At 42.6% G+C, this 13,046-nt stretch overlaps 1 protein-coding gene across 2 annotated transcripts in view; it reads right to left on the bottom strand.

Moving 5' to 3' along the window:
* Positions 1-1,046: 1,046 nt before the first annotated feature.
* mrps27 (mitochondrial ribosomal protein S27) overlaps positions 1,047-13,046 on the bottom strand; it is an 84,598-nt gene continuing 72,598 nt past the window's right edge. For both annotated transcript variants that reach the window (XM_055632170.1, XM_055632171.1), the window contains exon 11: positions 1,047-1,564. In XM_055632170.1, the coding sequence (XP_055488145.1) occupies positions 1,325-1,564 (240 nt within the window). In that variant the 3' untranslated portion in view covers positions 1,047-1,324. The remainder of the gene's footprint in view (positions 1,565-13,046) is intronic.

The raw sequence follows: 13,046 nt of genomic DNA, 5'->3' as shown, positions 1-13,046 counted from the left end.
TCATGATCCTGTTATTTTCCAGTTTAACACCCTGATCAGGTTAATTAACCCTCTAAACTGATCACCAAACTCGGTGACCTGGGCATCGACCCCTCCGTCTGCAACTGGATACTGGACTTTCTAACCAACAGACCCCAGTCTGTTAGGTTAGACAAGCACACTTCTTCAACCCTCACCCTGAACACCAGCGTTCCACAGGGCTGTGTGCTGAGCCCCCTCCTCTACTCCCTCTTCACCTACGACTGCACACCTGTACATGGTACTAACACCATCATCAAGTATGCAGATGATACAACTGTGATTGGCCTCATCAGCAACAATGATGAGTCGGCCTATAGGGAGGAGGTCCAGCTCCTAGCAGCATGGTGCGCTGACAACAACCTGGCCCTTAACTCCAAGAAGACCAAGAAGCTCATTGTAGACTTCAGGAAGTCTAGGGGCGGCACGCACACCCCCATCCATATTAACGGGACGGAGGTGGAACGTGTTTCTAGCTTCAGGTTCCTGGGGGTCAACATCTCCGGTGACCTTTCTTGGACCCACAATACCTCAACTCTGGTCAAGAAGGCTCACCAGCGTCTCTTCTTCCTGAAGAGACTGAAGAAGGTCCATCTGTCTGCCCAGATTCTGGTGAACTTCTACCGCTGCACCATGGAGAGCATCCTTACCAACTGTATCACAGTATGGTATGGCAACTGCTCTGTCTCCGACCGGAAAGCACTGCAGAGGGTGGTGAAAACTGCCCAACGCATCACCGGTTCCTCGCTCCCCTCCATTGAGTCTGTCCAAAGCAAGCGTTGTCTGCGAAGGGCGCTCAGCATCGCCAAGGACTGCTCTCACCCCAACCATAGACTGTTTACCCTCCTCGCATCCGGGAGGCGCTACAGGTCTCTCCGTTGCCGGACCAGCAGGTCCAGGAACAGCTTCTTCCCTGCGGCTGTTACACTACTCAACAATGTACCTCGGTGATTGCCAATCACCCCTCTCCCCTCTCCCCATCCCCCCCCCCCGGTCACTCCTCCCACCAGGAAAACACTATGACTGTATGCATGTAAATAGATGTATTTATTGTCATATTCTATGTCGCTCTTCCAGGGAGATGCTAACTGCATTTCGTTGTCTCTGTACTGTACACTGACAATGACAATTACAGTTGAATCTGATCTGATCTGATCTAATACTGAGTAAATGTCCTATGAATAAATTGTTGTATCGTTTTCATCAGAATTCACTTACTAAATAAATCTTTTTTTTCCAGTAATAAAAAAAAAAAACACTGAAGGTCCAGAGGGTGTTGGGGTGAGAAACAGGAGTATAAAAAGGTTTAGTTTGCAGCTTTTGCTGCCAGTCTGGCTTCTCTTTCTTGACGAGCTTTCTCCCTCAATTCTATTTCACGCTGAATCAATCCAGCGCGTTCTTCCTCCCATTTTTCAAGCTTCTTCTCATAATTAAGGATCTCATCAGCTTCAGATGATGCGAGATTTTCTTTGACGAGTTTGTCTGTCTGTGTCAATAGAGTTTCGGCTTCAAACTTTCCAAGAGTCTCTAGCTCCACATATAGATCCTATTAAAAAATAAGTACATCAGCCATCAGTAGAATACAAAGCAAAAAGGCAGTTTCAATTAGACTATATTGAGGGTCACAAAAACCTACAAAGCATTACAAGATGGACATATACAATGAATAAAAATAATTTATTCCTGGCATCAGCATAAACCATTCAATCAAGCGGATAAGCCAAAATTCAGGGCGATCTCTTGCAATGACACATCTCCACCAGATAAGATCAATGCCTTTTACATCCATTTTAAAAAGGCAAACAAACTTGAACCTGGCTGTGTCCCCCATCCCCAGCTGACGATCCCATATAGACACAAAATGCTGCAGTAACTCAGCAGGACAGACAGGCAGCATCTCTGGAGAGAAGGAATGGGTGACGTTTTGGGTTGACACCCTTCTTCAACCTGATGTCAGGAGAGTTGGCGGTACAGATGTAGAATGTAGTCGGTGACAGTAAGACTGGTGGGGGAACTGGGAAGGGGGAGGGGATGGAAAAAGGGGGAAAGCAAGGACTACCACATATATCTCTGTGTCAGAAGTTAGACCTGCTTTTACTAGTGTAACTTCTGAGGCAGTCCCAGCATGGGTATAGTCCCTTGAGGATCCCAAAATTGTGCAGCAGTCAACTGACCACAGTCTTCACTGACATCTTCAACCTCTCATTTCAATACAGCAGGGCTGCCAACTCTCACGCATTGAGCGTGAGAATCACGCATTTCACTCGATTCTCACGCTAATCACAGTATTCTCACGCTCAAATTTTTTTTTTAAATTAAGAAAGTCACGAAAAATTCAATTTGCCCAATTCAATTTACTCCTCCACACTCACCAATGAGAATAGCTTTCTGTCAGCAGGTTGCCCGTATATAACAAACAATTTGATTGGCTTAAGCCCATCGCACACTATTTAAAATGGCAAATTCTGCAGTGCTAATGATTCCATTTGACACTCAGCTGCTGGAAATTCAAATTAAAGCAAAAATTGTTTTAGAGCCGAGTAAAAACCACGAGGGGAATATATCAGGTGAATGCATAGTCTTTTCCCCGGGATAAGCGATTCAAGAACTAGAGGGCATTGGTTTAAAGTAGGGCTGTCAAACTACCGGCGTTTAGTTTAGAGTCTAAAGGTGAGACAGGGCGGTGGTCCCAGCACTGACCCACGAGGCACCGCTCCTTCTCTCACCTCCGGCGGCTCTGTGTCCGTCGGCCGCTCTGTCCACACCCTATGGTGTTTTAAACCCGGCCCGAAGCCAGGAGCGGACCGGTGAGTGGAGGCTTCGGTGCCACCTCCGGAGCCACGGGGATGAATCTCGGGCTAAGGCTTCGCTCCGATCCCCGACCCTCAAGGCACTGACACTCGCCTCCCCTGGACCCCAGCTGGACACAGAGTACCTGGGATGAAGGGCCTGTTTCCATGCTGTAAGACTATGACACATTGTAGGAAGGGTGCAATTTCTCTGGAGAGGATCCAGGGCAATTTAGGAGGATGTTGGCAGGGCTGGGATTTTTTTTTTTCACTTTGAAGCAAGATTTGATAACTGGGATTGTATTCTCTGCAGCAGCAGAGGTGAAGAAAATACTTAGTTGAGGTGAATAATCTCTGGTGATGCTCTGCCAGGCCTGTATTGCAGCCATCTTTAGCTTATGCTTGTTCTGAGGGCTGGTCCCCTTCAGTTTTCTCTTCAGCATATAAAAGGCTGTAGAATGAACCACCGGCCAATGAGTTTTGAGACATTTGTTTGAACGTGAGCAGATAGGATGTGTCTACACTTCAGAATTCATTGTGCTACTAACAACAGCAGTTGTAACATCAATGACGAGAAGTGATCCTGTACCTTCAGCAGCCATACATACATGCCCAAGCCATAACACTCCCACCACGTGCTTCACAGATGAGATGGTATGTTTTGGATCTTGGGCAGTTCCTTCTCTCCTCCATACTTTGCTCTTGGCACCAACCACTTCATCTCATCAGTCCACAAGGCCTTTTTCCAGAACTGTGGTTGCTCTTTTAAGTCTTAGGCCCCATTCAGTCGTGGCTGACCATGAGTGTCTCCAGGGTGCTCTTCCCTATATGGAGGACGCCTGTGTGTGACTTTGTTTAACGTGGGGAGAATGGTGCAGACAGCCATCCCACGGTCCTTGACAGATCTGGGTCAGGATCCAGTGGCGTGGAGTCCAACACGACCGGAGACCCTTTTCTGCTGCAGCCTTCATCCGCCTTCCCAGTTGTTGTGATGCTCCACTAAGATCAGCCATCGTCCTCCACATGTTCCACCGTTGAGGCCTTAGTTGGATTGCTCTTTGTCAGAGTCCTCCCCCTAGGCCTTACCACCATGGGTGGCCCTACCAGCAGCATAGCTCCAGACAGCATCACTCTCAGGATCTCAGATCCACACAAGCTTCTCCACCACGACAAGGTGACAATCCACGGAGAAGTAGCTCTTTTAAGTACTCCTTAGCAAACTGTAACCCGGCCAACCTATTTTTGCGGCTAACCAGTGGTTTGCATCTTGCAGTGTAGCCTCTGTATTTCTGTTCATGAAGTCTTCTGCGGACAGTGGTCATTGACAAATCCACGCCTGACTCCTGAAGAGTGTTTCTGATCTGCCAGACAGGTGTTTGGGAATTTTTTCCTTTATTATAGAGAGAATTATTCTGTCATCAGCTGTGGAGGTCTTCCTTGGCCTGTCAATCCCTTTGCGATTAGTAATGTCAACAGTGCTCTCTTTCTTCTTGATTTTGATAAGCTTAAGGTTCGGTTGATGCCTCTAACAATTTTATTCTTGTTTCTCAGTCTCATAATTACTTCTTTGACTTTCATTGGCACAACTTTGGTCCTCACGTTAATAAACAGCAATAAAAGTTTCCGAAGGTGATGGACAGACTGGAGGAAAGACTAGGTGCTGAGAGCTCTCTTATACCTGCATTAAGGAGGCATTTAAACACACCTGAGCAATTGCAAACACCCATGAAGCCATGTGTCCCAAACATTATGGTGCCCTGAATTGGGGGGGACTATATATAAACACAGCTGTAATTTCTACATGGTGAAACCAAAATGTATAAAAATGGCCTTTATTAAAATCTGAATTATGTGCACTTTAACCACATGTGATTTTTTTTCTATTACAAATCTCAAATTGTGGAGTACAGAGGCAAATAAAGAAATGATTGGTCTTTGTCCTAAACATTATGGAGGGCACTGTATATGCAAATAATGGTATAATGCAAAGAAGTAGGAGAGCTGCATCAGTGACTTCCACAATAACAACAATGTCAAATTCCTTTTCAGAAATGAAGTGGGTTGGAGATCTTGGGTGGATCTGTGTTTTTTCCATGTAATGTTTTTGGCCGATGCAGCTCCATTTATTTTATTTATACTTTATATCTGCCTGGATCACCAATTACTTCTCCAATTTTGTTCTCTCCCACACAGTTCTTTAGCACCTGGGTCACTCCTGGTTCTTTTCATGCTATGCCTGCAATTGACACATCGTATGTCCTTTCTTTATCTCACTGATTATCTATTATAGCACATTATTCATTAAAGATTGCAGATAAACTCCTCATCTGTGAAAGGTAGTTCCCTGCTTATATTTTTCTACCTTTAATTGGCCATTTATCTCAATCTTCAATTTTGGCAAAGAATACCATTCCCTAATGTGCTTTTTTTCCCTACTTTGCAGACACTGGCCGTCTTCCAATGTATTTTAAGTTATTATTCTGGATGGCAAAAGAGAGGGAATAGAACTTTGAGACAGATAAACATATCAATAAAAAAAACATTTCAATAAAAAAAGAATAGAAAATTAGACCTGATAAGGGCAGCAATAAGATGTAATAAATGACTTTAATGCAATTTCATAAAATATACGAGACAGATCTATGGCAAATAACATAACTGATCTAGTGGTATTTATGCTCCACATGGTCTTCACTCTACCCTCCCGAGAAGGCAGAAAAAAAGAGATGTTCAGAAAGGACTAGACGACTGGAGAGGTCAGGGAATAATACATGCAAGGAACTGATTTTATGTACTATAGGCAAGATATACATAAAATATATTATGTACGATAGGCAATAGATAAAATAGGCAAGTGAACATAAAAATTTGCAACCACACACACTATTTTTACTTACTTTGTCGCAAAGAATTGGAAAGATGCCCAGTATTTCATTCCTTGATCAGTCATACTAAAGACAATATACAGTACGAGTACATTGTACTGTGATTCCTATCTTCTTTCTACTGAGCACAAATTTTACCAAGATACAGCATGTTTAAAGGAGTTGAGGGCAGAATTAACTTTTAGGCAAGAATTCTACCATGGCGTTAATTAGAAAAGGTATTGGAGTCACTGACTATTAGCCGGCATTTCACAGGTCAGCTCGTCTCTGACTTCCGTGTCTGTACATTGCAATGCAAAAGTCAGGAGCAGTCTGGAGATCAGGTGTGCTGAACATTGAACGCATTGGATCTAGTATATTAGAGGAAGAGCACACAAATTTTGAACCGATAAATTTCACAGCTGGACCCTTGGTTCCACACTGGGGAAGGTAGGCGACAAAACACATTCCCATTCATACTGAATGGAATCACCAATCTTGATTGAAACGATGGATTGGAGAGTCTAGGACAGAAGACATAGTCTCAGAAGAAAAGGACACACCTTTAGAAAGGAGATGAAGAGGAATTTCTTTAATCAGAGGATGGCAAATCTGTGGAATTCTTTGCTACAGATGGCTGTGGAGGCCAAGTCATTCGGTATTTTAAAAGCAGAGACTGATAGACTCTTGATTAGTAAGGGTGTCAAAGGATATAGGGAGAAGGCAGGAGAATGGGGTTGAGAGGGAAAGATAGATCAGCCATGACTGAATGGCGGAGTAGACTTGATGGGTCAAATGGCCTAATTCTGTTCCTATGAGTTATGAATATAAGTTGTGTAAGCTTCCCCCCCCCCCCAATTTTACTTAATTAATATTCTTACACCTAAAATTTTAAACTAAATTTAAGATTATAATTTCCTAAGTAATCTGAGCACAATTGGGCCACTTGGCCCATCAAGTCTACACCATTCAATCATGGCTGATCTATCCTTCTGAACCTTCTGAATTTTGTAGTCGGCAGGGCAGTACTCTGCATATCGCCAACTTGGACAATTTTTTTACATTTTTATCAAGCCAATTAACCTACAAACCTGAACGTCTTTGGAGTGTGGGAGGAAACCGAAGATCTCAGAGAAAACCCACCCAGATCACGGGGAGATCGTGCAAGCTCCATACAGACAGCACCCGTAGTCGGGATCGAACCCGTGTCTCTGGCACTGCATTTTGCTGTAAGGCAGCAACTCTACCGCTGTGCCATGGTGACTGCCGTGACTATCTTTCCCTCCTAACCCCATTCTCCTGCCGTCTTCCCCATAACCCCCGACGCCCATACTAATCAAGAATCTCTGCTCTCATCAGGCATGAGAAAATCTACCCTGTGAATTAAGTGGTTGAATGAATTGAAATTGGCCACAGGACATGAAGCACAGAATTGCACTGAAGCACTGAAGAAGGGTTTCGGCCCGAAACGTTGCCTATTTCCTTCGCTCCATAGATGCTGCTGCACCCGCTGAGTTTCTCCAGCTTTTCTGTGTAACCACATGAAGCACAAAATTGGCTCCTCCAGTATCAATGGGGCTGCTTCATATTTTGATTTAAATTAATATCATGGCCTCAGGTACAAAAACAATTTCAAACTTGAACTTTTCAGTTGTCACAAATAATGGATATGTAAAAAGCTGTGAAGAGATGGCACAGACTTTAAGATGAGGTAGATAGAATGTAAAACAGACTGATGATAGCTCATATGGAAAATATGAAATGCTCACTGAAGTAGGAAGAATGAGATGGAAATATGAACTGTAAGGTATAAATGTAATATGGCATCAAGAACAGCACTCAAGTCCTGATGTTCCCAGGATAAGCTAATGTTCAATTTTGACTGCACTTATGAACAACAAGTTTTCAGGCACCGAGGAATTTTGTGCTGTTCCTATAGCAGAGAAAATTAACAGGAGATTTTTACTAATCATTGGAGGGGTAGAGTACCGAACACAACATCCATTAAAATTCTCTGGTGACAGTCTAGCTCGCACCTACCAGTTAGCAAACACAGGAAAATATTGTCCCTGGTGTTTAGAAGTGGCTCAGGTATCAAGTTGGAGGCTGTTCATTATTCCACTTTGTTCACCTGCTTAACAGACAAGATAATACATGTGCCCAGGGAGAAATCTGGTTTGTTTATCTCCGCTTGCTTACCAAGATGCAAAAAAACAAATGAAACGCAGACATGTTGGTGCCTGACATTCAGCACCAGGAGCTTTTGTTCCTTATCATATTTGAACAAATGTCTGCAGCAAAACCAGTTAGACAAATTGTACAAACATTAAAGATCTTCAATTGTTCCATTAAAATGTCACGATTTAAAAATTACATTCCAACAATCTTCAGCAATATTAAATGCAATATCCTTTTTTGGCAACTGGTCTCAAGCAACCAATGTTCCAACTTGCACTGTGATAATGCACCAGTCCAGGACTCTCTGGAAACATTCTCAAACTTGCACAGCTTCCAATAAATGAAAATTAAAGAATGTAGAATTTTCACCCTGTTTACTGAATCCCATTTCTCAGTCAGAATCAAGCAATGATGTTTTGTTCGGCCTTAAATAATATATTTTGGCAGTGGTCTCGCTCTTGCAGATTAAAGTATTATCAAAGATTGAATTTTGAAATCCTGCTGCATTTCTTCAGATTTGGGAACACATTGCCCAGGACCAAGGCTGGGTCAGAGATAGCTGGCGGCAGTACGCTCACGACTGGGACTAGGGCCAGGATAGAGGACAGGGCAAGTGACTCTGAGGGAGGTGGATATGTAACCAAGATTCTTTCAGGACACATCTGCTAAAAGTTAGGAGAGGATGAGGCATAACCTGTTCTTAGAAGTGCCTGACAAAAGGTCCAAACACCAGACTGCTCTTGCTGTGCAACTCTGCACTCCAATATTAAGGATCATGACAAGAGGCTAGACAATGCAGACCATTTCACATATTTTGAGAGCCAATTTTCAGAAAAAGCAGACATCAAAGATACAATTCACTAATGCTTTAAATGAACTGGCACATCCCAAGGTTGATTGAGAAAAAAATATTTGAAGATCAGGAGCTTCACAAAACCCATGCACACAACTGAGCAGCAGGCTGTTATCAGGCAACTTTTCACTGTACCTCGGTACATATGATATAATAAAACTAAAACTGAAACTGAACTGAACCATCCTACCAATAACTAGAGAGCAGTCCCGAGCTATTATCTACCTCATGGGAGACCCCCAGACTATCTTTGATCGGACCTTACTGGACTTTATCTTGCACCAAACATAATTCACGTTATTCCCTTTGTACAAAGTAGATGGCTCGATTATAATCCTGGGCAGTCTTTATGCTGACAGGTTAGCCACACATAAAAAGCTTTCACTGTATCTCTGTGCATGTGAATACAAACTAAACTGAATTCAAACTAAGCAGTGACCCTTGGCTTCCCTGTTATATGATCTGTCCAGAACAGTCCCAAGAAAGCAACACCATCTTCGCAAAATTCACCAAATCCAAACCAATACCTGTTAGGCTGATATCTCCAGCATTGAGGCCCTATTTATGCTTGGTGAGGTCTAATGAGCCACTTATTGTTCACAATCCAGACACCACCAGACACCCAAATCAGACTCTGTCTCACCTCCTTCACAAGAAGAGATTACGACAGACAGAGAAAAAGATTTAAGAATGTGATCATAACCCCTCTTTAAAAAAAAATCCCAGAACTCTGGATTTATGGCCCATAAACACTCAGAGTGCAGAGGGTACATTGAAAATAAATAGTATTGAAATCCGCCTGCTTCTGCATCAGAAACACAAAGAAGTCCAGAAAATTTACTACCCATTTGCTGAAGAGTCTGCAGTTCTCCCATTGGTCTCAGAATCTATTAAAATCGTCAATTATGACCCCCCCAAAGAACTGCCCAAGAGGATAAGGGTGAATGATTTAGACCAGGAAGTGTCTGAGGGAAAGATTGGGGACCAAGAGCATTGAGCAAAGTTTTGGGATTAACATGAAATGACCCAGAATGGTCATTATCATGTTTCACGCTGGATACAGTCAATTTATAAAAACACTGAGCACTAACAAAAACAACACTGGGAAAATGATTTTCAGACAATCGTATTTTAATGTATTTTCAAATTTTCAAGGACAAGACACTTAATGGCCTTACTTTGTTGTCAATATCTATTTCCTGCTGGAAATGAGAAGTAGATATTGAAAGGTTGCTTTGTATTGAGCCTATTGATTTGACAAAAACATTTTCTGATCAGTCATATCAATCCAGGCTTTTGAAATAAAACATAAAATTAAATGCCTTATTTCTATGCCAGAAGTTGTAGGCATGCAAATATTTAGAATTATTTGACAGGATTTGTAGGCAGCTGTTCTAATATCCTTTAGACAGGGATATCGTACTATAAAACATTTTTTAATTAAAAGTTTTATTTGTATATTCGCAGATAAAGGCAAAATATTGGAAAGGCATTTCATTGAAAGCCTGGATACGGTGCTTAAACAAGGTAATAGAGCAAGGATGTTGCTAGCATTCAGTATCATGGCAATCTCAGGCTCCCTTGGGACAAAGCCATTTTGAAGAAGAAATCTACATTGAGCTGCAGCTTGCAGACGATACTAGCTTCTGCACTTATTCAGAAGCAGTCGTTGTCAACTTGCTTGCCATAGAATTGAAGAGATTGGGTCTTCCACTTCACATCAGCAAAACAAAGGATCCTTCCCAACCTGTACAACATCACAAATGACAAACTGGGTCAACTAAGAGACCTAGCCCACCACAGACCACATTCCATATTGTGAGTGTTACCACAATCAATATGATAACAATGATGATTTATTTACTGCCTTCAGACTGCCAGTACAGCTTTTGGTCAGCTGAGGAAAAATGTTTTGATGATAGTTTAAGGTCTATTGGACAGCAGTGATCCTGCACTTCAGATATGTATTACCTTCAAAACACCAGAAGAATGCCTACCCAGCCCAACCCCTGCCATTCCAACTCAGTGCTGCTGCCTGGAAAATGACCTTTATGGCCAAGTTAAGGCACTAACATTTTAACAATTCTGAACTTAAAGGGTTAAAGATGGCATTGGAAACTTGGTGACTCTTTTGTGCTGCCTCAGTGTAATCTACTATCTTATACTTTTACACTTAAGTATTATTGTACCTAATGTATAGTCAGATCGTTACTGAACTGTATGCAAAAAAAGTACCTCGGTACATGTGACAATAAAGTACAATTGAACCATTTGCTAGTCGGCACGGACTCGGTGGGCCGAAGGGCCTGCTTCCATGCTGTATCTCTAAACTAAATAAAACTAAACATTCTGTTTTGTGCTACCTGCAGTACTCATGCATGGTACAATTGTATGGCACGATCTGCCTGGATACCACACAAAACAACGTTTTTCAACGTGTCTTGGTACATGTGACAACAATAAAGCAATACTAAAATCATTCAAATATAATGTCAGGTTATGTGCAGCAATATCAGTGTCCTCTATCAGTCCAATATCTCCAATGAGGAACAAGATAAAACTCAATCAGCTCTGACGGATAAGCCTATGTTTGCATGCCAAACATTACATTCTCAGAAGAAGTACTCTACTTCCGAGCCCCACCTGGGCAGGTCATGGAGCACGGTAAGCAGCCTAACTTGCCCATGCCAGCCAAGATGCCCCAACTATACTAGTCCTACCTGCTTGCATGTGGCCCATATCCCTCTAAACCTTTCCTTTCCTTGTACTTGTCCAAATGCCTTTTAAATGTTGGTATAGTACCCTACCTTCGTCTTCTTCTTCTATGTAGTGTTTTTTTGGCGGTTGGCAAACAACTTTTTTGGTGCATTACCGCCACCAACTGGCATGGAGTGTGGATCAAACAACACCATTACATATACTAATAACCTATATCCTTCCGAACAAATTGGTTACCCTAAGAAAAAGCAACAGGATTTGATAGCACTTATATGAACTCCCTTGCAAAATATCTACCAAATCAAATTGTACTCTTTCTTTTCTGAACTGCTCACTCATCCGTCCTCTCTCCTCCTCATACCTCTCACAATGTACAATGACATGCTCTATTGTCTCTTCTTGCCCACAGTATTCACATCTGCCTGTATTATGCTTGCCTATTATAAAAAGTGTACTGTTCAGACCAGTGTGTCCAAATCTAATTCTTGAAATTACTGTCTCCTCTTTTCTGTTTTTTCCTGCACATCTCATTTCTCCCACTTTCCTCTGGACTCTGTAGAACCACCGTCCTTTCCGCTCTTCCTCCCATTGCTTTTGCCATCTTTCCTTCAGTCTTTGCTTAATAATGTCTTTGATTTCAGTTTTACCTATGTTAATACTTAAATCAATCTTACTTCTTTTTGTTACCTCTTTTGCTACCTTATCTGCCATTTCGTTTCCTCTAATGCCAATGCGTGCTGGTACCCATAAAAATATGACTGTAAGCCCCATCATTTGAATTCTGAATAGTGTTTGTTGTATTTCAATCATACCCTACTTTCTCTGGCAGTTCGTTCCATATATCCTCCACCTGCTGTGTGGAAAAAGTTGCCCCTCAGGTTCTGCAGATTGGCTATTGCATGTTAGCCAATCAGAATGCTTAGTAGTAATAACCCCGCCTAGTGCATGCTTTATAGTGTTAAGAACTCGTTTATATTATTCAGTAGATGCAGCAGACTGAACGTACAATGAACTGCAGATCTGACACTGGGATGTTTATTAAAGATGCTTACACCTTTACCTGAGTGCGAATCAGGTAATTACATGGTGTCAGAACTGGGTGACTCACAAGGATACAACATGGTCCTGGTACTCGCAACACAAACGTGACTTCGAGACGCTCAAGCTCCAGCTAGCCAGCGCACCGACGCTGGTGTATTTCAACCTCAAGCTGCCGATCACCATCACCTGCGATGCATCCCAGTACGGGCTAGGCGCTGCGTGGCCGACAGACAACTACCGACGGCCTGTCGGTGTGATGCCTGTCTTCTATGTATCACAAACCCTAACAGACACTGAACAACGCATTGCTCAAATTGAAAAGGAGCTGCTCGCCATAGTTTTTTGCCTGTTCAAAATTTAAGGACTTCATTTTTGGCAAAACTATCACGGTTGAGACTGACCATCAGCCACTGGTCACGATCCTGAACAAGCCCATCCACGCTGCCCCGGCTTGTCTACAACGCATGATGATGCAACTGCAGCGTTTTGACTTCCGTATCGTATACAAGAAAGTTAAGACATGCACATTGCAGACACGCTTTGCAGAGCTCCGTGCACTACCAGCAAACGCCACCCCATCGAACA

This window comes from Leucoraja erinacea, chromosome 3, assembly GCF_028641065.1.
Source record: "Leucoraja erinacea ecotype New England chromosome 3, Leri_hhj_1, whole genome shotgun sequence".
Classification (NCBI taxonomy): Eukaryota; Metazoa; Chordata; class Chondrichthyes; order Rajiformes; family Rajidae; genus Leucoraja; species Leucoraja erinaceus.
Note: the sequence above shows the minus strand (reverse complement) of the source record. Positions and strands in the feature narration are given on the sequence as shown.